Here is a 26,477-nt window from a genome sequence, read left to right as displayed (position 1 = left end):
TTGAAGTGCAGGCCATTAATCCAAAGCAGCTTTGTTTGTTAAGGATCCAATTACTGCCAGAGTCACCAGAGCAAGCGGAGAAGGGTGCTCACAGAACTCGGACATACCAGCAGGCTTCAGTAATTTGCTATTTATGTATTGGTAAAACAAACATGTAACCTCGGCAGTACGTGTGTAGTCTGCTGGCCTCGGCAGTTCAGTGTGTGACTGGAAAATGCGGCTCTTGAGTCTTTTTGTGTGTTTCATGTTAATGATGCAGTTCTTTCCTTTTTATGACTGCCTCAGTGAACAGATGTGTGCTTACATGTGTACACACCTATCAATCTGCTAGATGGTTCCCAGGGCTATTAAGTGTCTTGCAGTAAATCTCCTCTCCCATCCCCAAAATATCTCAATCAGCCACTTCTTTTCTGGGTTGTAACTGACTAATTGCACCTTGAGTGTCCCCAGGAACACAGAGGAAATGGAAAAAAGAATAGTGCCATGGAGTCCCATCTCTAGTATCCTTTGCATGTAAACTTGTTCCAACTCTAGACGTGCCAGCTAGATGAGTTAAATACAGTTCTGCTCTGAAAATGGAATCATGTTAATTGTGTCTGACTCGAGATCAAATCTACACAGCTGTCAAGCAAAGAGATGGCTTTCCTACCAGCCCTGCATACTCCCCCATGCTCTCTCTCTGGCTCACTCTTCATCAGCAACTATTCTACAATGGGATGCTACTGGGGTGAAAGTAATTTAAGGACTTAGGGGGCGTGGCCTCGACAGGAAGGGGCTTGGCCTCAATCGGAAGAGGCAGGGCCTTTAAATACTGGGGCCCTTTAAATCAAGATTAAAAGGCTCCGGCTGTGGCTGGGAGCCCCGGGGCCTTTAAATCACCCCCAGAGCTACCAGCTGCAGAGGTGGCTGGGAGCTCAGGGGCAATTTAAAGGGCCCCAGGCTCTGGCCGTCGCTACCGCAGCAGAGCTCCAGGGCCTTTAAATCACCACTGGAGCCCTGCCACCACTACCCCAGGGGCTCCGGCAGCGGGGCTTGGGCAACGCTTTAAAGGGCAAGGGGTTCCAGCCACTGCCGGGAGCCATGGGCCCTTTAAAGCGCCCCCCGAGACCTGCGGCCGGAGCCCCTGGGGTAGTGGTGGCAAGGCTCCGGCAGTGCTTTAAAGGGCCCAGGGCTCCGGCCACTGCGGAGAGCCCTGGGCCCTTTAAAGCTCCAGCCTGGGGAAGCTGGTCCAGTCCGGCATGGAGTACTGGCTCTTGCTGGTACACCGGACCGGACCGGCTTACTTTCACCTCTGGATGCTACTGAGATAACAATTTGGGTGGTGCAAGAGCCAGACTAGATTCCAGCTCCTACTCTCAGAGCTGGGCTGGCTTTGGAGCACTCATATTGGTAAAATGGAGTAATCACTTGTAGTGTGTTAAGAGTTCTGGCTCTGAATGCCCCCAGGGAGAATGCTTATTGAGTAAGGCGGGGCTGTTTTGACACATCCCTTTTCAGGGTAGAAATGCCCTGTAAATTACTTTTCAATGGACTTCTTTTCAAGACTTCCGCTTCCATTTCCAAATGTCATCTGCAGCGAATGAAGTTTAACACCCTGATTTTCAGTCTTCATCACTCAGCCATTTACAACCAATTGTCCTAGTTAATGGGAGCCATCAAGATTCCAAGCCACCATTAATGGCCCACACTTTGCATAGTTACAGTAGTACTTCAAAGTAATATGTCATATTTCTAGTTTTAGATACAAGAATGATACATGCATACAAATAGGATGAACACACTCAGTAGATTATAAGCTTTGTAATGATACCTTACAAGAGACCTTTTGCTTGAAGCATATTCCATACAAATATCTAGATGAGTTGATGTACCTCCTGGGCGACCTCTGCATATCCCTGGTTGAGAACCACTGGCCTAGAGGAACCACTGTAGCTCACGAAAGCTTATGCTCAAATAAATTTGTTAGTCTCTAAGGTGCCACAAGTACTCCTTTTCTTTTTGCGGATACAGACTAACACGGCTGCTATTCTGAAACATTCCATACATGATACTCACATTCCAAGCATATTTTCATAAAGCATATGGAATGCAATGTCACACCAGCTCTCCTGGTTCCCAGGCCTGTGTCCTCACCATGCATCCTTCCCTCCAGTGTCATGCCTTGCTGTTAGCGTGTAGGCCCTGTAGCATGCTCCTGATGATGACTCTACAGCATGGTGCTCTTCGTGTGTGTGTGTGTGTGTGTGTGACTGAATTCGGACCTTTTGGAGTCACTTTCCTAGCTCTCTGGCTGTTAAATGTGAAAAGTAAATGTTGCAGAATTCAGTATCTGCATATTGCCCTTCAAGAGCATTGTTAGGTGACAGGCTGAGACATGGCTTCATTAGGGAACTTGTATTCTCTTGTATCCTTTGTTAGAATTCCTCTTGTCTGCCCATCTCTGCTTTGTTGAGACACTTCTAAAGCAAGAAGTGGGATTCAATTTGTCATTGTTGTTGCTGGAGAAAATCTATGTCTTAGAGACTGACAAGATAGCCATGCAAGGGCGTTAAAATACCATGCTTTGGGCTGTGCATCTTCATGTTTAAAATCTCAAAAAGAGAGGGGTGCTTTCTGCTTACGTGGCTGGCTGTCTGTGAGCCCTGCCCTGCTCTCTTTCCTCTAGGCCATTGGTTCTCAATTAGGGGTATGCAGAGGTCTTCCAGGAGGTACATCAACTCGTCTAGATATTTGCCTAGTTTTACAAGCTACATAAAAAGCACTAGTGAAGTCAGCACAAACTAAAATTTCATACAATGACTTGTTTATACTGCTCTATATAATATCCACTGAAATGTAACTACAATATTTATATTCCAATTGATTTATTTTATAATGATATGGTGAAAATGAGAAAGTCAGCAATTTTTCAGCAATAGTGGGGTGGGACACTTATATTTTTGTCTGATTTTGTACGCCTGTAGTTTTTAAGTGAGGTGAAACTTGGGGTACGCAAGACAAATGAGACTCCTGAAAGAGGTACCATAGTCTGGAAAGGTTGAGAGCCATTGGTCTGGGCCACACCTTCAACCTGATAGTTACGGGAAGTTGCAGAGGGCATATTATGGTAGGTGTTGCCCCTTTGATTACCTGATCTCTCTGCCCTGCTCACCTTGTGATGGCAAAATTACAGCTCTGGCTGCTGCCACCAGCCAAGTTCCCCTCATGCTCCTTGTACATTCGCCCATTCACATCCATTCTTCTTCTTTCTAGCCCACGTCAGTGCTCTCGTCATTTTTGCATCTGGAGATGTACTTGTAGAGCCGTTAATTGTTTAACAGGTTTTTTAAAAGCTCCTAGCTTCAAAACTCATTCAGCGGGTTTGCATTTCCATCTAGCAAACCCTGGTATTGAGGTGGTAACAGAGGTGGGGTGATGGGAGGTGAGCACCTCCTCAACGGAGCATTGAGAAAGATTTCGCTAGAAATCTGTGGTAGCCTCACAAATAAATGTTTGATGCCTGCCTCTCCTGTGCTCTGGTGTTGATAAGTAGCAGGACAGAAACCATAGTGAAATGTCTGAATTACAAAGTAAGACACTGAGTTTGCAGGAATTTTTAGCTGAGACTAGCTGCTTTCTCTTCATGCCAGGACATAAATGGGGTCCTCCTTTCTAGCAGCTGAAAGCCTTAAGAGTTTGTACAAACACAAAACAACAGTGTCATCCCAGTAGGGTAGTCAGACCTTGCTGTCTTGCTGTGGGGGAGCTACATGGTTGCACACACACCACATGGAAAACCTGCTAGAGCCACTCGTGCTGCTTCCTGGGTCCCAACAAACCCTGTCTGTGATAAACCTCTAGGGAGATCAGGGACACCAAAGGCACAGGCAGACCTTCTGTTGAGAGACCCCCCATGGGTGGTCTGAGTCTAGTCCGAGGGACAGGGGCTCCCTTTGTCTTTAGTTAGTTTCCATACGTTACAATAGCAGCTGCAGCAGTGTAGTGGCAGCTTCAGAAATCAGGAATCACCTGGTAGAGAACGGACTGGGCAAATGTCCCATTTTGGATAAGGTCCCACCAGCGGGATGTTTCTCCAGATCGCCTGGCTTGGTGCGGGAGTCGCATGAGAACAGTCTCCTGCACTGGGGTAGCACCCAGCGGGGGGCATGGCAGTAGATACATTTTGAAGGGATTCTGACTTTTTGGTCCTCGCAGCTTCCTGCAGCTGGGTCTGGTATCAATATGCAGGTGATGCCCAGGACCTGCTACTGGAGGCCCAGATGAACTTGTTTTCAGGATCTTGGTTGAAAGAAAGTCAGTCTCGCTGCATCCCCTTGGGCGGCCTGTGTGGTTTGCTCATGAGGCCACAGGCCAATGTACAAACAACTTCAGTTTAAAAAAAAAAAAAATCTTAAGAGTTGTTCCATTGGCTTCTGTTTTTCAGTGGAGGGAGCCGTCTCCTCCTGGTAATTACAGCCTCTTATCTGCGGTGCACTTCCCCAAAGCAGGATTGAATGGTGCTTGACATATTACCAGTCAGTTTGACATACTTCCGTTGTCCTGCAATACAGAACTGCTTTGGGGAGTGCCAGCGTAAATGGTTCTGTTTACTTAGATTCCTTCCTTCCCTGTAGGTCTGTAAGGAGACCACACAAGCTGTGTGAAACTCTGCAGGGAAAGTGTTTTTAGTCCTCTTGTCACTAGGTCTCTGGAGATGTTCTTACTCCCTTCACACTCTGTAAGATGATGCACTTAAAATAACCCAGGTACTAGATAAGACTGGTCTCCCCCATCCCATCAGGAGGCCCCTCCTGATTCACAGCAGCCCTTTGGCTTGTGCTCCCAGTGAATGTAACTTAAGCCTTGGATGGCAAACTCCCAAACAGCCCTTTCTGCAGCATGGCTGCTTCCCCAAAGCAAAAGCTGTGGCTTTTTTTTTCCCCCTGCTGATGGTAATTTTGGAGCGCACATTGCCTCAATTACAAAATCAAAGGGCTCTGCGGAGCATTGAGCTGAGCTGTGGCTGAAGAGTCTTGTGCTGAGCAGCTGTAGTAGATTCTGTTCTTCTGGTCTAGCTTTTACAGTCGATTAAGTAAGCGTGGCCCATTAGCGTGGTAGCTCTAACTAAATTTGCAGTCACAGGAGCACATGGTGACCATCTGTAAGTCCGTTTTGACTCTCTGCCACATGCTCTGTGCACCTGGCAAATGTTGGGAAAACCACAGCTCTGCCTGATTGTGGAATGAGGCCCCTAGTCCTGTAATGCTTCAAGTGACACTTTCAGATAGATAAAGTAAGGACTAGAATCATAGAATATCAGGGTTGGAAGGGACCTCAGGAGGTCATCTAATCCTACCCCCTGCTCAAAGCAGGACCAATCCCCAATTTTGCCCCAGATCCCTAAATGGCCCCCTCAAGGATTGAACTCACAAATTTGGGTTTAGCAGGCCAATGCTCAAACCACTGAGCTACCCCTCCCGCCGTGAGCTATCCCGCTACTCCTGGTGCAGCATCGAAGGGTTGTCTACACGGGGAAGAAACCCTCAGGACCTGGGGTGCACTACCTGCTGTGCACTCACTCCCTGTGTGGGGACACTAATTGCGCATTGAGTGTCTTTGCACTGTTGCTTTGGCTATTTCCGTAGAGTCCGTTTAACCTCTCTCTGTCTTTTCCCCCCACCAGCACGTGGATGGCAGCTTCTCTGTGAAGCCTTTAAAACAGAAGCAGATTGTAAGTATATGGTCCCTGTTTATATCATTTATAGACAAAAAAAAAAATGCCCTGGGCCAAGATGTTTGCTGCCATCTCAGAGATGCCCCCATGTGCCCAAAGGGCAGCTGCATTGGCAGATAGCCAGAAGCCCACGGGCTGCACCTAATTTGTCTAGATTAAGGAGCAGATGGGAGCCTTCCTCTTCTTTATTGTGGAGGTAGGGCCTGTGCAACCAAAAGGTGCCAGCATTGCGCCGTGGGACTTGTAATGTCACGGGTAGCACCTTTTGTATTGGCTTGAGTGGTGCATTGTGTTTAGATCAACGTCTGTCATTCTGTGCTCCTGGATCTCCATAGCCGATTTAGGCATATCAAAATGGTAAGTGCCTTAGAAATATCTACCGTCCTGATGTCTTCACTAAGCTCTATCAACATCAGTTTGAGGTCTGTCTGAATTGCATCATTGCTGGATGTGTTGGGCAGCACAAACGCCACTTGCTCAGAATCTACTCTTTGCCCCTTCAGCTCTGTGTGCTGTGATAGAGGCTCTAGAAGTCTAATTGGGTGGACCATTTTTTGGCCACCCCAGTGTTAGCCACCTCCTCACAACTGTTAGCTCTTTTCCTTGCACATCTGCATGCCTTAGCTAATTGCAGGGATCTCTGTACTTGTTTTCTCCCTGCACAATGTGTCAAGTCTCCTTATTCGCTGAGAAAAGGAACGTCTTTTGCTGGTGATATCCTAGGAGCAGCTGGGGTGACGGGAGCAGTCCAAGGAGATCTAAATGGAGGGTGCTTGGTCCACAGGCAGCTAAAAGGAAACCTGGGAGCAACTGCAAGAAAGCAGAGATAGAAGAGCTGTTAACTCACCTGGTCCATCTTCCTGCCAGCGCAGAGGGACTTGAGAGAGCTGGCATGGATGTTGCCTAGCGAGAATGAGCAACACTGAAGCCATCATATAATTCCAAGCAGAGTTAAAGGGAATATCCTGAGAGCTGGAAGACTCACAAGACACCGAGGTTCCCAAGGAATTCAGACTTTGGAGGAGAAGTTTGACGCTATCTCTCTGCCAGGAGTAAGGTGAGGTGGCTTGGGGGCACCTGCAGTGCAGGGCCTTGAAGAAAACGCAGCACACAGATGTTCAGCTGAGGTAACAGAAGACTAAAGAGTGAGCTGTGGTGAATGCAGTGGCTATTCAATCCAGAAGCAGACTGGGCATGTACAGTTTCCACTCATGCCCAGGAGTGTGCCCTTGTTGGAAGACTATTCTAAACTGGTTATATGATGGTGGCCCCTCCCCTCGTGGGAATTTGGCTGAGTTCACCGTGACATTGAGCTGGTGATCTCAACAGATCTGCTCAGCAGGGAGGAATTAGTCCAGCAGATCTCATGCTGAGGATCGGAGGCACCAGTGATGTGGAGTTTAAAAAGAGCAGCAGGTTATTTACAGTTAGACTCCTTTGCAGCATAGCAACAGGATTGATAGCGTGGCAAAAACCCAGCCTGATCTTCTTCCCCGTCTCCCTCATGTCTCCATTGGCAGCCTTGCTTCCCTTCCCACGGCCAAAGCTTGCAGTATTGGTGTCAAGTCTGAGATTTCATTTTCTCTTCCCATCCAGGCCCTTCCTAAATCCTGCTGTTGTATTCTCTGCATTTTGGAAACTCATTCCTTCCTCTCTATCCCACTACCAAATTCATCCATTTTGTGGCACCCTGACCGATGACCACCTTGCCTTTATGATGTGTATTGCGGTTGTGCCTAGGAGCTAAGGTCATGGCCCAGGACCCCATTGTGTTAAGCACTGAACAAAGACTTCTGCACCCACCCGGTTTTTCTCCTCTCCCCTGTTCCAGTCCACCCACAGAACAACTACCCATCTCTTCCTTTCCCCTCACCTTAATCATGTCTCCCTCTTCTTTGCACCTTACTTAGCTCTCCCTAAGACTTTGGGTGCTGGGGCTTGCACTTCCCTGGCAGATGTGTGCCTTATTTCTAATGTGGCTATTCAGTTTTTGAATAAAGCTGCATTTTCCCTGAGCTGCTTTAGAGAGAGCATTGCCTGTTAGAGTGCTTTGTCCTGATGGGCTGATAGAACTCAGTGGGTGGGGGAGGTTTAAAAACTATGCCTCTCTGTAGCTTTTAGGTAGTGCTTTTTGGTGGAAAAAAATAGCAAGATAAAAAGCCCCTAAAACGTGAGATGTGTTGCCTTGGTTTGATGTGAATGTCATTAATAAGTTGCCGTTCTGGTTGGTCTTTAAGAGTGGACTCTGTCTTTGACCTGTGATCATCATAATACTTAACATCTTAGAGACTAACCAATTTATTTGAGCATAAGCTTTAGTGAGCTACAGCTCACTTCATCGGATACATCTGATGAAGTGAGCTGTAGCTCACGAAAGCTTATGCTCAAATAAATTGGTTAGTCTCTAAGGTGCCACAAGTACTCCTTTTCTTTTTGCGAATACAGACTAATACGGCTGTTACTCTGAAACCTGTCAATACTTAACATGGGACATCTTCCCAGCACTGAGCAAACAGTAACTCAGTTTGCTTGCCTGTTTCTACAGCCAGTGATCTGGCTAGTGATCTAATTTCTGCACTGGTCATTTATTCTCAGTAAATACTGTTGTTACTGTGGTGCATCTGATGCAGCTGGCTGGGCTGTAGTCTTTATTCACTAACTGCATCGTCTCTGGGCTGGGTTGGCTCCCACTTGCTTCTACAAGACTTGCACAAAGGATGAAATCTATCATAGCCCTTCTCTAATCTAGCCATGTCAAATTTTGCTTTAGGCTGAAACTTGGGGGGGAGGGAAAAGGCTTGCTATGGAAACTGGGTTACTCAGGGAATTGGAATGGGATATGGAATCTGACACTTCTGTTGATCCACAGCAAGGGGAGCAGCCGCATAACCTGGAAGGGCCACCTGTATGGGGGAGAGGGGAACTCCGTCTGACTCATTTCAATCCCGGTGTCTCTCCAAAGGTTGCCTACAAAGGGTACAGGAAAAATATAGGCTCCACACCAGGAAACTTGGCAAAAACAAAAGGCAGTTAGACTATGGCTACTTGGAAACAGCTGTTCTCAATAAACTTTTGACTCTGGAACTGATCTTGGAAACTTGTTGTCATATAAGGCTCCTCTACTGTCCATATCAGAGCTGGTCTGTTTTGCCTCTGTAGCTGCAGCCAGCAGGGAGTTAGTGGCTTAGACATTTACTGCTGGGGAAGATGGGCTGAAAGTGGTATCTTCTTGACTTTGGCCTGGTCTATACTAAAGTTAGGTTGACCCAGCTACGTCCCTCAGGGTGTGAAAATCCACACCCCTGAGTGATATAGTTAAGCTGACCTACCCCATGGTGTAGACAGCGATTGGTCAACAGAATAATTCTTCCATCGACCTAACTATCCCCTGTCAGGGAGGTGGATTACTTATGCTGATGGGAGAACCCCTTCTGTTGATCTAGGTAATGTCTACAGCAGTGCAGTTGCAGAATTTCAAGTGTAGATGAGTCCTTAAAAGAGCTTTCCACAGTCAAAGCAGTGTGAAAAGTGTCTCAAGCCTCCTGCTGTGGGACATCTACACAGCAAGAGTTGCTCGCTCCAGTTCAAGCTGCTGTAAACGTACTCATCTAAGAACTCAAGCAGTGGGGAAAAGCATTCATCTGCAGTAGGCCACAGAGAGGGATGAATTGCTGATGTTCACCATAGCTCATACTCTTCTCTAGGCCATTGGGGATTCAGAGAGTTTAAAGCCAGAAAGGATCATTAGATCATCTAGTCTGACATCCTGTGTATCATAGGCCACCAACACCACCCACTTACCCCTGCACTGAGCCCAATAACTTCTGATTGGCTAAAGCATATCTTCCAGCAAGGCAGTCGGCATTGATCTGAAGACATCAGGAGATGGAGAATCCACCATTTCCCTTGGTCATTTGTTCCAAAGGTCAATCACCTGCATTCTTAAAAACATGTGCCTTATTTCTCATTGAATATGTCAGGCTTCAGCTTTGAGCCGCTGGGTCTTGTTCTGCCATTCTCTGCTAGATTCAGGAGCCCTTTGATACCCGGTATTTTCTCCCCATGAAGATACTTAGACCCTGTAACAAAGTCACCTCTCAGTCTCCTTTTGGATAAACAAAACAGATTGAGCTCTGTATGCCTCTCACTGTAAGGCATTTTTTTCAGTTCTCAAATCATTGTACACCCTGGCCAGTTTTTCAACATCCTTTTTAAAATACAGAGACCAGAACTGGGCACAGTATTCCAGCATTGGTCTCACCAGTGCCATACACAGAGTTAAAATCACCTCCTGCTTGTACTTACTGCTCCCCTGTCTACACATCCAAGGATCACATTAGCTCTTTCTGCTACAACTTCGCACTGGGTGTTCGTGTTCAATTGCTTGTCCGCTCTGACCCCTAAATCCTTTTCAGTGTTCTTGCTTTCCAGAGTACAGTCCCCCATTCAGAAGGTCTGGCCTGCATTCCTCTTTGCTAGATGTCTCCCTTTGCCTTTGGCTATATTAAAACTCAGTCTCCGCTCCGGTCGTGGAGCTCCCATCAATAGGTTTAAGATACGGAGCAAGAGAATTCAGCCCAGAAAACTAACTGACGTGTGTAAAGTAAGGCCCAGAAAGGGATTATCCCCAACGGTCGTTGTTGTGAATTTGAGAACTCCCAGGCAGTGTAGAGCAGAATGCCATCTTGGAGGCTGCCCTGTGGCTGTGAAGGAGCAGAGCACAGTGAAATCAGCAGTGTCTCCTCTTCAGGGTTGGTTTTGTTTGTGTGTGTGTTTGTTTTTTTTAAATCAGGAAGAAATGTTGCATTCACAAGCTCACAAAACCAGCCTGTTCTTCTTGCCAAGTTTGCTGGTGGTAAAGTATTGGCCCACATGGCAATGATCTATTCAAATAAATGCTGGTTACTGCATGGACTTACATTACATGTGCATGGCTCTCCCTTAGTACTTTAGCCTGCTGAAATGGAGAGCTGTTTCCTTTTAACTGGCCGCCAGCACAGTTCTCAGCTTACCACAATATGGGAGCCCACTCCTGCTATGAAATAGTGTGTATTTGTCTGTCTCTCTTTGCTGACACAGTTCTGCCTTCCTAATTGTCTCTTCCTCCTCAGCTCATAAAATCTAGGAGCTAAACAGTCCCACCCATAATGTTCCCAGGTTTTTAAAATAGACCTGTAAGCTGTTCCTACAAGAACACAGAGTTCTGCAGAAATTAACATGGATTAGTCTGCTCCCCGTGTGTGTAGAATGAGCTGAAAAGTAGTGGACTGAGGTGTGTGTATATTAATGTCAACTTTTCTCATACCATCATTAGACTTCTTTCCTTCCCTCCCTACCACTGTAACCACCTGTTACTCCCTGAGGTCTTCTGGGTACCCAGTGCTGTAAGCCCTTTGGCTAATGATCTGAGCTGAGTTTCTCTTGGCTAGATGGGGTGTAGTGCACTAATTAATACCTAAAGGTCTCTCTAGCAGGAGTTGCATTCTACCTTGTTGGAGAGGTGGATTTCGCCGTCGACTGGGCCTCGTATATTTCTAACTGGCGTGTGATCCTACATTCTATTTTAGAGATCTTTCAATAAAGGGAACACATCACCCTGGTTAGATTCCAGTGCCCACGCTGCCATCCGTCGGCACCCTTGGAGCTGACCCCCTCTGCACATCTTGATTACCCAAGGAGTCAGGAGGATGGAACAAGGCCCTCTTTGAAATGTCCAGCTATAAACGCTCTGCTCCCACACAATAATTCTAAAACTCCCCAGCCTGTAGCTTAGAGGCACTGTGGAGAATTTCACTCCAGAGTCCAACCACTGACCTCATTGCCTTGAAATGCAGCCCCAGCATGGATGTAGGCTCCATGCTGAGTTCAGTGGGGAGACACTGGAATTAAGCTGCTGGTTCATGAGTCAGAGCATTTTAAACTGGCAAGCAGGATGGATATAATTAGGCTTGGCCTGTGTCGTCTGTGTGTGCTGCTTCCTGCAGCACTGAAGCTCTTAGTCACAGACACAGCCCTTCAAACAACCAAGTTCTTGTTATTGGCTGGAGGTGGAAAACTCAACTGGCCGACTGGTGGGAGAGTTCGAGCATCTGATTCCAGGTGGCTTTGCAGAGTAGTGGCAAAGGGTCAGTTTTGGATATGCAGTAAAACGTTTCCATGTCCCATCTTCAGGATGTCACTCTGGGCAGTACTGAGGGTCGCCCCACCATTTGGCCCACTCCCTGGGCTTTTCACAGGGTGGATCCAGGAGAGATTTGCTTTTTGGTGGAGCTCACTGTATAGCATCTGCAACAAAGTGCAGTGATCAATGGTTGTGTCCGTTACCAGGGTGCTTCCATGCGTAGAAGGCTGAGATGAGATTAGCACTGCACCTGCCAGCGTGGCTGCCCCAGCTGTCCTCTGTAAAAGCCCCTACTGGCAAGTCCCCGGTCTGCTCTGAACACTGAGCCCTTCTTCCTCTCTTCAGTTTTCAGTGTCTCCCCCTCAACCCTTTCCTGGAACAGAGAAGAAAAGATCCTCTGCACCCTCTTACCCCATCTGTCTCGTGATGCAGTGGCAGACCCCCGCCCTGCCACATCTCCCCAGTGTGGGAAAACATAACCTAAGAAGCCTTCCCACAGTGGGAACTGAACCTGTGACCTAGTTACTACATGCACACGCACTCTAGGCCAAGGCATCACCGCACTAGCTGCTGATCCTGCTCCTCCACGGGTTTTCATGCGGAGGGCCACTGCGTTGGGCACATGGCAAGGCCAAAGGTGCATAGCAGCTGCAGTACAGTCCATACCCAGTTACCACGATTTGCCAGCTGTGCCTCTTTGCACTTGCACGTGCCATCCCAGTAATTATCCATGTACTGTCCTAAAGGGGAGACACCCCAAGGGCTCGAGCACTTTTGTAGGTAAATTCACTGCGCTCATGGAGCGCTCTCCCAGGAGCCTGACCCTCTGAAGTAGCTTTCTCATACAGAACCAATTCTCCGGCTCTGTTGACTCGTGGGTATCTGCAAGCAGAGCACCACATGCTGGTAACAAGTGCTGGGGAAACTTGGCTGCCACAGTGCAGAAGCAAGGTCTGCTGCTGCTGCGTTTGTCCAGCCTTTCCTATACGGAACTGAGCCGGGGGGTCTGAAGTTCAGCATGGCCATCCATGATTAAAGCTAAGCCACCAAGAAGGGCCTGATCCTGAGAGGGGCCAGGTCCTGCAGCGCCCATTGAAGCCAGCGGAAGTTGCAGGCGCCTGCTGCAGGCCTGCTATGAGCCAAGTGCAGTATTATCAGTTGTGTTTGATGTAACCCCTGTTCTGTCCCTGCCCCTCAGCCAGTTCTGAAGCTGGGGCAACGGAAGCTCCCTAAAAGCGGAGGGGGTCGCTGGCGCCGGAACCATGGCCCTGCCCCAAAGGCCCTGCCCTCACCCCGCCTCCACTCGCTCCTCCCCTCCCTTCACATCACTTGCACTCACCGCCACTAATGGCCTCCTGGGCCCCCCCTTTTCCGGTGCCCCTGTCTGAAGCCCGCTCCTCAGCGTGAAGGTGAAGGGAGGGGCTCTGCTGGGCTGTGGCTCATCCAGACTCTCTCCTTTGCTATGTTTGTGTAGATCAGCTCCCCTTCAGCACTGCACGGGCAGTGCTACACCCCCTAGGCCAGGGGAGGGCAAACTATGGCCCGTGGGCCGGATCTGGCCCATCAGGGCTTTCAGTCCGGCCTGCGGGATTGCCAGCCCCATGGCGCAATGGGTCGAAGGCAGGATCCCTGCCTGCCCTGGCTCCACACTACTCCCGGAAGCGGCCAGCACCACGTTCCTGTGGCCCCTGGGGCAGAGGGCTCCGTGCACTGCCCCCCACAGCTCCCATTGTCCGGGAATGGGGATCTGCGGCCAATGGGAGCTTTGGGGGTGGTACCCACAGACAAGGGCAGGATGTGGTGGAGCCGCCTTCTCCACCCTACCCCCAGGAGCCACTGCCGGACATGCTGGCCGCTTCCGGGTGTGGTGCACGGCCAGGGCAGGCAGGGAGCCTGCCTTAGTCCCCTGTGCACCACTGCCACCCCGGACCCACTCGAGGTAAGCAGTGCCAGGCCGGAGCCTGCACCCCGAACCCATTTGCCCTGAGCCCCCTGCCACACCCCTCCTGCACCCCAACCTCCTGCCCTGAGCCCCTTCCTGCACACCGCACCCCCTCCTGCACCCCAACCCCCTGCCCCAGCCCTACATTCATGGTCCTGCATACAATTTCCCCACCCAAGTGTGGTCCTCGAGCCAAAAAGTTTGCTCACCCCCGCCCTAGGCTGTGGCGCTGGTCTGGCAGCCCATTCTCTCCCTTGTTGCAGGTGAAGTGACTAAAATGGAATAAATGCAAATAGAGCAGCCATGACTCCTAGGCTAAGTGAAGTCCCTTTCTTTCCTAGGTGGATCGGGTGAGTTACCTGCTTCAGGAGATCTATGGCATCGAGAATAAAAACAACCAGGAGACAAAGGTACTGGTCATGTTGCCTTACTGCTAATTATGGCAGTCCAGGCCCTTCTGTTGTGATGCCACAGTCAGTGGTGAATTTGTCCCCTTTGGTTTTGTTTGGCAGCCTGAGGATGGGCTCTGTGCCTGATGTTCACAGGAGCTAGAGGGAGTGAGGCACCAGCTGCTGTTGGGTTTCTGTGGGCACCTCTCTCCATAGCCCATACCAATAACGGTCCATCACGAGAAGAGCCATGCCAGTCTCAGCTGCTGCGCGCTCTGTCTCTGGTGCCCTGCACAGGCTGCTTCCCAGCCCAGAAAAGTCTTCCTTTTCCTCCCCTGTAAATGGGTCCTTGATCCCACCCCCTGAGATCACTCCTTGCAGCTGACTCGTCGGTTAGCACAGGGCAGGCTGAGGAGAGCTCTCTGCATCCCTGAGGTTTGCGACTGTAGCGGTGCTGTTAGTGTGTGCAGGTTGGCTCCTCGTTGCCAGGGGTTAACATTCCCCTTCTGCCGGGTCTGCCACTGTAGTGCATCCCTTGGACATGGCCGGGTGTTGGAATGGACTGCTGTTCTCTCCATGTCCCTGCAGCCGTGGAGGAGTTGACTCTGAGTAGTCTCACTAGTGCCAAAGGGATTATATGGAAACCGCTTCAACTACAAACATAATCAGCTCCTTCCTGAGAAGACAAGCCTGGGATTTGATCCTGGGTTCTTATTTATTGCATGGCCTTGGGCAAGTCATTTAACTTCTCTGAGCCTCAGTTTACCCCTCTGTAATGCTGTAATGTTCCCAGCTCAGTGGGCAGGGGGGAGAGGCTGAGAGTATTCATCTGTGATGTGCTCTGCAGATGAGAAGCACGGTGAGTGCCGGGTGTTGGCCTCTACAAATTTGCATGCTTTTGGGAGTGCTGTACTCGATTCCCCAGTGCTGCACTTGCGGGAGGAAGTGATGTTAGGAAGGGAACAGAACAGGGGAAGCCCCGCCCCTTCTCCCCCAGCCTTTTCCCAGGCCTGTGCTAACAATCTTTGCCCTCTGTGTGGCTGCTCCACCAGGTAGCCCCGTGGAGAGGCAGGGAACTCTTTTCAAATCCTATTACCTGGTCCCCTTAGAGACTCCTCTTTGCACTCCTGCTGTCTTCTGACGAGCCCTTGGACCCAGCTCTTTCAGACAGAGCCCTGTCAGTACGAGACTTCGGGCTGTTTGTCGTTCAGTTCCAGTACACTGAGCAGCCAGTGTGAAAAGGAGAGAGGAAGGACCTCCTTGCGCAACACGCAGGAGCCCTGAAATTGATCAAGAGCACACACGATGTCCGTAGGCAGCTTCCAGCTGCTCGCTAGTGTGGTCAGCAGGTTGGCTCGCTCATCTGGCAGGAGCAGATGCTGTGTCTTCTTGTTTACGTCTAGGTCGCCCCACGGTGCGGCGTGCGTCCCAGCGTGCGTCAGCAAAGGGAACTCACACGAAAGGTCGAGCATGTCTGTGCACATCACTGAGGTCACTAATGGTTGGGCCCTTCCCCAACAATTGCGACTGCTCCAGGTTCAGCAAGGGGTGCTGATGGGGGGGAGCAGGGTCCACTGCACTGGAAGGATTCCTCTCTCCTCCCCCCCCGGCTTCAGCAGAGGGAGCTGCTGTGACTGGGAGCAAGTTCCTCTTTGTAGCGACTGCTGCATTTGGCTGTCAGTTGCAAGTTACAGGGCTTTGTTTAATGAAAGCCGTATAATCGAGCCCAGAGTGCGGCAGTGTTACACCAAGGGGGATGGAGGGATCTTCCCTCTCCCACCCTAGGTATCTCACTTTGAATAAGGCCATAAACTCCCTGCCGCAGCCTGTGTCCCTGGGGCTACTTAGAAGCCCTTGAGGCTCTGCATTGCGGCCCTGGAGGGTGACTGTTCACAAGTGTTGGGTTCTGAATGGACAGTGTTCCCTGAGCTGCAGCCAGGACTTTGAAATTAATGTGTGTGAATCAGCAGGAGGGGATGGTAGGTGTCACCACCTCCCTCCGCCGCTGCCCCAGGCAGGGGCGGCTCTACCTTTTTGGCCTCCCCAAGCAGCGATGGAAAATGCTGCCGAAGAGGGAAGCGGAGGAGCTGCCTCTGGCGTGCCGCCGAAAGCCGCCGCAGTGCCACCCTTTCCCGTTTGCCGCCCCAGGCACCTGCTTACTAGGCTGGTGCCTAGAGCCGGCCCTGGCCCCAGGGCAGATCTGGTTTGAGCTGTGGGCAGCTGCTGCCCTTCTCTCCTGCTGCTCAGCAGCTCCCCTGCTGGTTGCCTGTTCTGTTGCAGGGGAAGAAGGCTGGACAGGAGCATTGTGATCGTCGAGGGCGATCCTTCTGTAGAACACAGCCCAGAGACCTGCCCCAAGATCCTTCCTAGAGCAAATGTTTTTCTAAACATCCAGTCTTGGTTTTAAAAGTTGCTAGTGATCCACTACGACCCTTGGTAAATTGTTGCAGTGGTTAAAAAATGTGTAGTGTGTTAGACCTTTCTCTGCTAGACTGAAGAGCCCATTATCAAATATTCGTTCCCTGTGTAGATACTCGTAGACTGTGATTGTCACCCCTTAACCTTCTCTTTAAGTTAAATAGATTGAGCTCCTTGAGCATGGATTGCAGCCTCTTTACCTTTTGAGCCATATTTCACCTTTGAGCTGCAAGGACCTCATTGGATTGCAGTGTCCCTTTCCTTCCCAGCAAAGCACCTGTATTCATGTGGCACTGCCTCTCCTCTCGTAACAGCCTTCCGATGACGAGAACAGTGACAACAGCAACGAGTGCGTGGTGTGCCTGTCCGACCTGAGAGACACCCTCATCTTGCCCTGTAGGCACCTGTGCTTGTGCAATTCCTGTGCAGACACCCTGCGCTACCAGGCCAACAACTGCCCCATCTGCAGGCTGCGTGAGTACACTCAGCAGAGGGCGCAGGTCTCACTGCCATCCATTGGGTAGCTGCAGTCTCCCCATTCGGGTACAAAAGCCCTAACCTCTCTGGGCAGGGGTGGCTTTACCTACCAGCAGCATAAGTGACTGGTTGGTGCCCTGGGATTATGGGTGGGGCAGAAACCTGTAGTCTGATTCTCTCCCCTCCTGCTCAGCCAGTGGGACCAGAATGGGAGGCAAAGTCTAGATGAATTATAGCCTGCTTAGCTTCCTCCAACCAGTGTCCCAGCAGTGTGTACCTTCATCTTCCTTTCAGTCCACTCACCCTGTGTGTCAAGCTAGCAGCCCCATCTGGGAGAGGAAAAGGGTGTGTCTTTTATGTAAGCACCACCGTTTTTCCTGAAGCAAACTGGCTCCCGTCACTCCAGAGGGTCGATGCTAACTCACTGGCATTCTATTAAATGATTGGAGCTCTTGCGAGTGAGCAGTCTGTTTGGCTTCTACCACCAGCCTGCTTTTCGTCCAGCACTTGGAGGTGTTAAATCCTTTCCATATCCCCTAATTCAGGGCCTATTCATTCAAAAAATGAATGCCTGATGCAGAGCAGAGTAACTGCAGCCCTGTCTCCAGCTCAGTGCCCTGTTAATATTTCAGCAGTTACGAGGAATAGGACAGAAAATTGGATTAGGTCACAAGCATGTCCCCATGCTGGGAGCTAATCAAACAGGTTGGGAGGTTGCAAGTTGGGCCTCGGCTCTGATGAGCTCTTCCAAGCATGATCGTTTTTCTGAGCCTCGGGAGGGCCTATTGTGGACGCAAGCTCATTTAATTGTAACTCGTTTAATTGCAAGCTCGTTTAAGTGTCTCTGGGGCTGGGTGGCTAACCTTGCACTAAACAGCTCAGTGTTATGATTTGAAAGGGCCTGAAGCAGCTGGCTTTCCCTGCTTGTTTGTTGGCCACCCGAAAGCCATATGATCAGCCGGAATCAAACCATGGTATCAGATGTATTGAACCTATCCCATACTCGCCTACCTCTTCAATTACCGCCCCATATCCCCGGTACCCTTCACCTCCAAATTCCTCAAACATGTATTTACAGCTGTTGCCTTGAGTTCCTCTCCCCCTGCTCCATCCTGGATCCCCTCCAGTCTGTCCCCCGCTCACTGTTTTGGACTGTAAGATCTTTGGGACAAGGCCTGTCTTGGTGTGAATTTGTGGAGTGCCCAGCATACTGGGAAGCTGATCCTGCTTGGGGCCTCTGGGAGCTACTGCAATATAAATATTTAAGTGTCCCCGACTGCTTCAGAAGATGGTGTTCTCTCTGGTGCTCGTAAATGCACCAAATACTACTCCTGGGGGAATTCTGTGCCAAAAAGTTAAAAATTCTGCAACAAAAAAATTAAAATTCTGCAAAACGCTGAATATTTTATTTGTCAAAATAACACAATATAATCACACCAGTTTCAATTACTTTTGGTCATTTATTTCAAAATACCTGTCGGCAAGTATGTCTGTAAAAATACAGACAACAGAAAAGATTCAGGAAATGTTTTTTGACAAATAGATTCCTTACTAGGCATATTAATACAGAACTCTGAGTAATAATTCATTTAAACTGCAATACAGAACCGTATTTCCCACACCGCCAGAAGCAGTGCAAAGGCTGGGGGAGAGTCAGGGGTAATGGAGGAGCTGAGGGGGAGGGAAATAATTGCTGGGAAAAGACCAGAGAAGTGCTGGGGGGGGAGGGGAGAAGCTTTATAGGTCCTTAATTGAAAGGATGCTGATATTTAAATCTTCAACAGAGACTTTTAAATGGTCCTACTAGACATCATTTTTCCTTGTCATTCCTTGGGTTTCACTTCCTTGATACTTGTGATATCACCTTAGTTCTCTAGTCCTCCATAAAAACAACCATACTGGGTCAGGCCAAAGATCCATCTAGCCTAGTATCCTGTCTTCCGACAGTGGCCAATGCCAGGTGCCTCAGAGGGAGTGAACAGAGCAGGGAATCAAGGGATCCATAGAGTACTCCAAGAAAAAGAACCCTCCCCCCTCAAAAGTAACCTCTTTTTAAATAGAAAACTCTTATGCTTTTGCTCTTTACATATCAAAAATAATGTGATGAAGCCACAAAGGCACAGTTGGGTCCCAAGTAACCATGTTAACTAAATACTTGCACACGCACACAGCCTGGCTTCATATATACTGCTGGTTTCTGGTGTCTTTTAAGACCTAGAATGTAGTGTGCACCATAGAGCGCTCTCAAAACTCCTCTGTTCTAGACACCACAGAAACCCTTTCAGGCATTCTTTATGCATAAAAAAGCAAACAAAGAAAACCCCCATTTGTTTCCAGATCACCATTAAAAAGGATAGCTGGGTCTTCAGAAGATCCTGTGGAAAGAACAGTATCTGATCGTGTAACTAAAGACTATATCATAATGCATATGTATTGGAGGGGGGCAAATTAAGGTTGTACAGACAGGAAATGCCAGATGTAAGGCTAACTTATGAGTGCTTCACTGTACAATCTTAACATTCTTTTTAACACAGTCTTTTATATCATTTTCTTTTTTTAAAAAAAGCTTACTGAAAAAACTGATGCCCTCATGTGGAACCATGTTGACCCTCACATAGGTCACCAGCTAGTTTGGGACCTCTGCCACTTGAGCTGAGTAATTGGTAGTAATAGAAGGCCGTTATCTTCCTTGTGAACTGACCACTAGAGGGAGATGAAACCTGCTGGCAGAGCATGTCTATTTGCTGACAGTGGAGGAATGTAGAGACTCAGGAGTAGACAGAAGTGGGGGGAAAGGATAAGAACTGGGTGGGGGGGGAAGACACACACTGGGGGGAGACAGGCTGAAGTGTGTGGGTTGTTGTTTTTTTTAATAACTACTAGATAAAACAAGTGATTGTGCACATGTATGTTCCAGTGCAGGGATACGGGTGCTCAGTGTGTTCAAGTCAAAGGCTTTTGCCAGCAGACCACTAGGTGGCACATGCCCTCCTACTCTCCTTGTGCAGTGAGCCAAGGCCACGAAAGGGGCATGTCCGCCACCACCTCCTCTGTTCCTTGGCATGGACAGGCACAAAAGCTGCTTATTCTAACTAGGAAAAGGTATTGTGAGGGACAGATATCCAGTTTGTACCTCCTCCCCCACTAAAGTTAAAAAGCAGAGGGATTTTTGCCAGAAGTTCACTGTGGCGGTGGGTTTGCCTTGGAACTGAACCCGCACATGAGATGATGGATTCTGAATCCACAAGGAATGCCCCTCCAGCTGCCCGCATCTCGGAATGCAAGTCAAGAGAAAAACAGTGTTCTTCCTCTCACTGTCGGCCGCCTCAAAGCACCCAAAGCATTCCGATGCTGAAAAGCACTTGAAATCTTAGGCTTCGTCGAGCAAGCCTTCCAGTAAGTCCTTCAGTACCGGTTTGAGGCATCGTAAACATAAGCACTCACCAGCTCCATCAGACTCCAGTTCCTCCAGGGCCATTGAGTCCCATGCCTTTATCTTTACTAGGCCCCTCTTCACCTGTACAGACAATCCAGACCACCTTGGCAATGCTGGATCCACCAATGATCGAGTCTGTGCCTCTGACTCCTTTAGCCTTCCTGTCTGCAAGAGATCTTGGGTGTCTCCTTTTACCAGCCTTTCCATTACTGCAACACCCAGCTCTAGTATTGAGCACCACAGGGTCTTTGGCATTCTCAGCACTATCCGCACCACTGGCCCTGTCCATACTGTTGACACACCTGGCACCATCCACACAGACACATCTGGTGTGGTAGACATTGCCAGTATTTTCAACGTATCCGGGACCATTCATGAAGTCAGCTTTCCCAGAGCGATAATTAAAACCGAAGCCTTTGTCATCACTGACAAAGTCGACTTCAAAACTGCCAACACCCATTACCTCATCAGCATTCAAACCTCCTTATCCCATGCGATATATGGACTACAGGGCCCATCTCTCTCAAGACCCCCATGAGCCCCGACAGGAATGCTCCCTCTGTTCCTTGGGGAGTTACACGTTCCCTCTTCAGATTCGGAACTCTGTTACCATCCTGACCTTTCAGATCACCTCGTAGACATCATGACAGGGGCACAGATTCTAAGGACTATGACTCGTCTTTTTTCAAGGAAGCCCCAAGATGGTGCCCTCCACTGTGGGAGGCTCCAACTGTGGAGTTCCCCTCTCTTGGCCATACTGGTCGTGGCCCATTCCAAGGGAACTGAGACCTCCTTCAGAATCTCAGACCAGCCGGGGTCCCCTTCTCCAGTGCAAGAAGCCTTTCACCAGGCTCCTCTGACTGTCCCCTATTGAGGAGGATGAAATACTCAAGTAACCCCTGGATGTCCCTCCACGCACTTCGTCATCTCCAGACAAGGCTGTCACCCGCAGAGTCACCTCCAGAGGACTTCAAGGTTGTCCAGGACCTAATGAGAAGAGTGGCCTCTTCTTTAGGAGTGCAGGTGAAGCTGGTTCAAGAAAATCTGCAGTCTCCTTGATGCTGCACAAACACTTGCTACGGGAAACGTGGTCCTTCCCATTGAAGAAGCCCTGCTTGAGACCAGAGAAAATCCTTGGGCGACCCCAGTTTCTATTCCACCTGCAGCCAAAAGACAGGAAAGATGCTGCCAAGCTCCTCAAATGGATTCTGATTGTTATCAGTTATCACACTCTCTGATGTGTCTCCAACTCACTGGTGGTTATGGCCGCCAGTGAGCATTCCCACCTGTCTCATCTCAAAGCCAAGCTTAAAGACAGGTTGCTCAAGAGACTGGCTATATATGGCAGGAAAACTCACTCTACAGTTACTCTGCAGATGAGGGTGGCTAACCGTCAAGTTCTCCTGTCCAAATACAATTGTATTAATTTTACAGCTTTAGCCAGACTACCAGAGAAGACTAGGGAACAGTTTATGGCTCTGAAGGGCACCTCACAGCAAAAACATCCCTCCACGCAGCCACTGATGCAACTGATACAGCCTTGTGATCCGTGGCCACTGTCCTTGCCATGAGATGTTCCCCGTGGCTCCAGGTTTCTGGAATTCCAAAGGAGCTGCAATCTGGGATTTGCCGTTGAGCGGTCTGAATTGTTCTCTCAAAAGACTGACGTTGTCACGTGCACCCTGAAAAACTCCTGGACAGCTGAGCTCAATAGGGGTGTACACCCCAATCAAAGAGGAAACAGTTTAGACCTCTGCCCTCACAGATCACATTTCCAGCAGAGATTTCAGGACTCTTAAGAGACAATCTAGGCCTTCTCGATGGCACCGGATGGCTTTGTCTCCATCAGGCCCTTCTCACTAGACATCAACAGCTTCTTAACAGTCACTTGGACAGCATACCAGTCTCTCCATGTATCCCAGCTTTTGGAAGATGCCTATTGCACTTTTAACAGTGCTTGGAACTCAAATAACGTCAGACCAGTGGGTGCTCAGCAATGTGAAGAGGAATGTGTTATCCAGTTCACCTCCCTCCCCGCGGCCCACCTTCCCGGTCCCCTTTCAGGGACATCTCACAAGACTGTATTACTCTAAGAAGTCCGGTCTCTTCTGCAATGGGGAGTGATAGAAAAGGCTCATTGTCATCACAGAGGGATTCTATTCCTAATTCCCCAAAACTTCCAGGAAGTTGAACTAAGAAAATCAAGTTCCAGATGGTCCCCCTCGCTTCCATTACCCTACCCTGGAGAGTGGAGATTGGTATGCTGCCCTCGATGTGCAGGACACATACTCCTGGTAATACATCCAGGCCACAGGAAGCACCTTCACGTTATAGCTTGAGATACATGCAGTCAACACCCGGTGCTCCCCTTTGGCCTGGCGCGTGTATCAGCCTGCCTGCGCTGCCTAGGTGTCCAGCATGTCCCTTACCTAGACAACTGGATAGTGTGCAGTGCCTCAAGCATCCAAGTCTGCAGCAGCATCCTGATCAGAGGCTCTTGTCTAGTCCTGAAACTGAATTTAGACCAAGTTACAGCCAACGCAGCTCAAACTCCCCGTAACCTCTGGCTTCACGCTGCCCTGCTAGCTGCTGAGGGCAACAGGGAAACTGACTAATCCCTGGGTTGTCTTTAAGCACAAGCAAGCGGTAACAGTTGCAAGCCTGGTGTATTCTTAGACTCCCTTTAACCTAAGTCTGAGCAAAGTGACAAAATTAGAGCTTTCCAGAGAGTGAGTTGGGGCCAGAAATGAGATGGAGGCAGGGTGAATTGATGTAAATCACCCCATGGACAGCCAAATCATCAATTTGAATCAACTTTTCCAGCTGTACTTCAGTTATTTCTACAGAAAGGTGCCTTGTCATTGGTTGATATAACCATTTAAACATGTTGATTTACAACTAAATAGAGCCTTTACTCTAGATTTAGGACATCTTTTTGCTACCTAGGACAGTACACTATAACTACATACATTTATTTAAGCAATTATGTAGCTTAATATTTTCAAATGCTTATTAATTGTATATTTTTAGTATGTTAGAAAATGGTGAATAATATATTGCTTATTTACTAGCTAATTAACTTTTTTCTTGTAATTTGTGTTAAGTTGCAATAGGATAGTAACTGGAATTTAATTAAACACACACAACAGCACATAAAATTGATTTTTTATTAAATAAAATAAGGCCTTAATACAGTGCATTACCTAATGTGCCATATTTATAAAGCTTGACCTCAAAAGTTAGCTGTGTTCCCTGGATTCTTTACATCAATAAAGCAGCCTTTATCTCACAGTTTTTGATAGAGGCTCATGGATTCAGTATATTTATTTTTTATTTAAATGTTTTAAAAAATTATAGTAAGTTTAGGCCTTAACATATTTTGGGTTAAATTCAGATTTCATTTTAATCAGGTTTCTTTTTAAAAAGAAAACCGTGTAATTTAAATAGCAACCCTTGATTTCTAGTGGTGAAAAAAAATCTATTTTTTTCCCTCAAAAGAACCCATTGATTTGTCTGCACCCTGGGCAGAGGCTGCTCTAGGGTAGTGACATGGAGGCCAACGTGAGCCTGTGAATGAAACAAGGAGGCCTGAGTTTAATCACCTTGTCCCTTTGTATGGGATGGGCCGGGACCCGTTTCAGACTATCTCAGAGTCTTGTTCACTAGGGGATTTCAGCGCATCTGATGTGCCTCCTAGCCCTAGCATGTTAACAAGTCATCGTTTAACTCCCCCCCGTTACCAGAAAATTAATGCCACATTAACACAGTGGCCAACTCCTCACCCCCACCCTGGCCTGGAGCAACAAATCTGAGGCTGAGAAACAGTAGAGGGAGCTGTCTCTCCTGCCCCCAGCGCGGTTCTTGCAGAGCAGTCACAGAGAGCTGCTGACGGTCTCCTTGGCGCTCTGTGTGCAAATCTGTCAGAGCCTGGCCTGCTTTTCTTTCTCCTTCCCACTTCTCAGGGAGTAGCCCCAGGCCTGGCCCCATCCCCACACCTCCCAGCACTAGTGCAACATCCCATGCACCAAGGAATCTTCCTGAGCCATGGCTGGGGTCCCTGCCTGTCTGAGGGCCTTTGCAGTGCTGCCCCACGGTGCCCGAGCCTGGCGACTGCATCTTTGCCCTGGGCCTGCATCGGGGATTGCCACAGTGTACCAACTCCTGGCCTCCCACCATGTGTCAGCCCCTCTCCTCCCTGTGGGTCGCTGGCTGGGGGCAGGCTGACACAGCTGGCGCTGGCCGCAGATGTAGGGCCTTGCTCAGGTGCAGCAGCGCCCCCCAGGTTAGTTATGAGAGTGGGCACTTCCAGAAGGGCATGGGGCTGTATTTCCATATAAATAGAGCTGCCGTTTCATTCGCTACAGATGCTGCTCGGGCCCAGGGGCTCTGTCTGCTGCCAGACTGCTCCTCCCTCCAGTTTCTTGCACTAGTGGATGAGCTAAGGGGGCTGGACACCAGCACTTGGCTTCCGTGTGTTCAGCTACGAGACCTTAGCCTGAAATCGGTGCCAGTCAGCTGGAGGCAGCTCCCCCCAGGAGCTCCTGGTCTCTGGGGTGCAGGGTCTCACCATGGTGAATTCTGCCTGCTAACGGGGTGTCTGAGCCATGTCCCTAGTGGAGTTGCTGTGGCACAAGCCGGCGCTGTCTGGCATGCTGCTTTGGCCATCTAGTCACCTGTACAATGTTCCCTCCTAGCCTTCCGCGCCCTGCTGCAGATCCGAGCCGTGAGGAAGAAGCCTGGGGCTCTGTCGCCCGTCTCGTTCAGCCCCGTCCTGGCCCAGACCATGGACCATGATGAGCACTCTGTAAGTAACTCTCAACCCTGTATGGCTTCTGGCCCTGTGTTCCGCCAAAGTGAGTGCTGTCTCCCTACCCAACAGGAAATGTGCAAGGGAAACAGTGAGTGGACTTGGTCACATTAATCATCAGAGCATAAGCTTTCGATGAAGTGAGCTGTAGCTCACGAAAGCTTATGCTCAAATAAATTTGTTAGTCTCTAAGGTGCCACAAGTCCTCCTTTTCTTTTTACGGATACAGACTAACATGGCTGCTACTCTGAAACCTGTCATTAATCACCAGGAGTCTCACTAGCATGTGAGACCTTCCACGTGCGAGGGCTTGCTAACACTCTGGGCTTCGCTTCCTCCCAATGCTCAAAGTGCCCTAACCCCAGACACTGTTCCCATTCGTTCTAATAGCGCTCGCCCAACCACTGTGCTGGAGGGAAGCAGCATTATCCTTGTTTTACAGATGGATACATTTTGGGAGACTTGCCTGTAGTCCAGAGGGAGTCAGTATCAGAACACAGGGATTCCTGGCCCCGGTCCTGTACTGGAACCCTGAGATCAAAACCCTTTCTTAGTTGTTTTCCTGCTCCAGACTCTAGGACTGGGCAAAAGAGCCTCTATCGAGTTCCTGTTCCACCCATGGGATTGCTTGAGGGAGCTTGTCTGGATTTGTCTAGCCCTGATCTCTTTGAAGGGCATGCTTGGGCTCTCTTTGTAAAACTCTTGTTCAGAGAGGTTGGGGTTGACAATAGCAGAGTCAAACCAAGTCTCAGATGCAAGCAGAACTGATTGCAAAAGAGTCCCTGCACACCTTGTGTAAAGCAAACACCTTTGTTTGTGAAGTTGCTTAAAAAAACCTCTCTAAAACTCTTCTAGTTGAGTGTTTGCACCCTGGGACTTGTTCATTATTGCGGTACAGCGCAGCGAATCAGGGGCCGCGCCTTGGCAAGTAGGAGGGGGAAGCACAGCTGAAGTATAAATGCAAGTGACGGACCTAAGAGAGGGAGGAGCAATCCATTGTTATCCCCTAGACCTATCCAGTGAGGCTTGCAGCTACCCTCATCTTCAACACCAGGGAGGCTCCTGCTTCCTCTTGCTCCAATCAGCCTGGGGGCTTGGCTCATGGTGGAGCGTGGCGCACTGGGACCTGTTTTCTCTGCAGGTCACATCTCTTCATTAAAGATGAGGGCTGTTG

General features: G+C 49.1%; 1 protein-coding gene across 3 annotated transcripts in view; it reads left to right on the top strand.

Moving 5' to 3' along the window:
- The window catches only part of MGRN1 (mahogunin ring finger 1), a 105,561-nt gene that overhangs the window by 68,566 nt on the left and 10,518 nt on the right, over window positions 1-26,477 (top strand). For all 3 annotated transcript variants that reach the window (XM_074965661.1, XM_074965659.1, XM_074965660.1), the window contains 4 exons: window positions 5,663-5,710; window positions 14,118-14,186; window positions 16,898-17,057; window positions 25,191-25,300. In XM_074965661.1, coding sequence (XP_074821762.1) covers window positions 5,663-5,710; window positions 14,118-14,186; window positions 16,898-17,057; window positions 25,191-25,300 — 387 coding nt within the window. The remainder of the gene's footprint in view (window positions 1-5,662; window positions 5,711-14,117; window positions 14,187-16,897; window positions 17,058-25,190; window positions 25,301-26,477) is intronic.

This window comes from Natator depressus, chromosome 10 (genome assembly GCF_965152275.1).
Source record: "Natator depressus isolate rNatDep1 chromosome 10, rNatDep2.hap1, whole genome shotgun sequence".
NCBI classification, from domain to species: domain Eukaryota; kingdom Metazoa; phylum Chordata; order Testudines; family Cheloniidae; genus Natator; species Natator depressus.
Note: the sequence above shows the minus strand (reverse complement) of the source record. Positions and strands in the feature narration are given on the sequence as shown.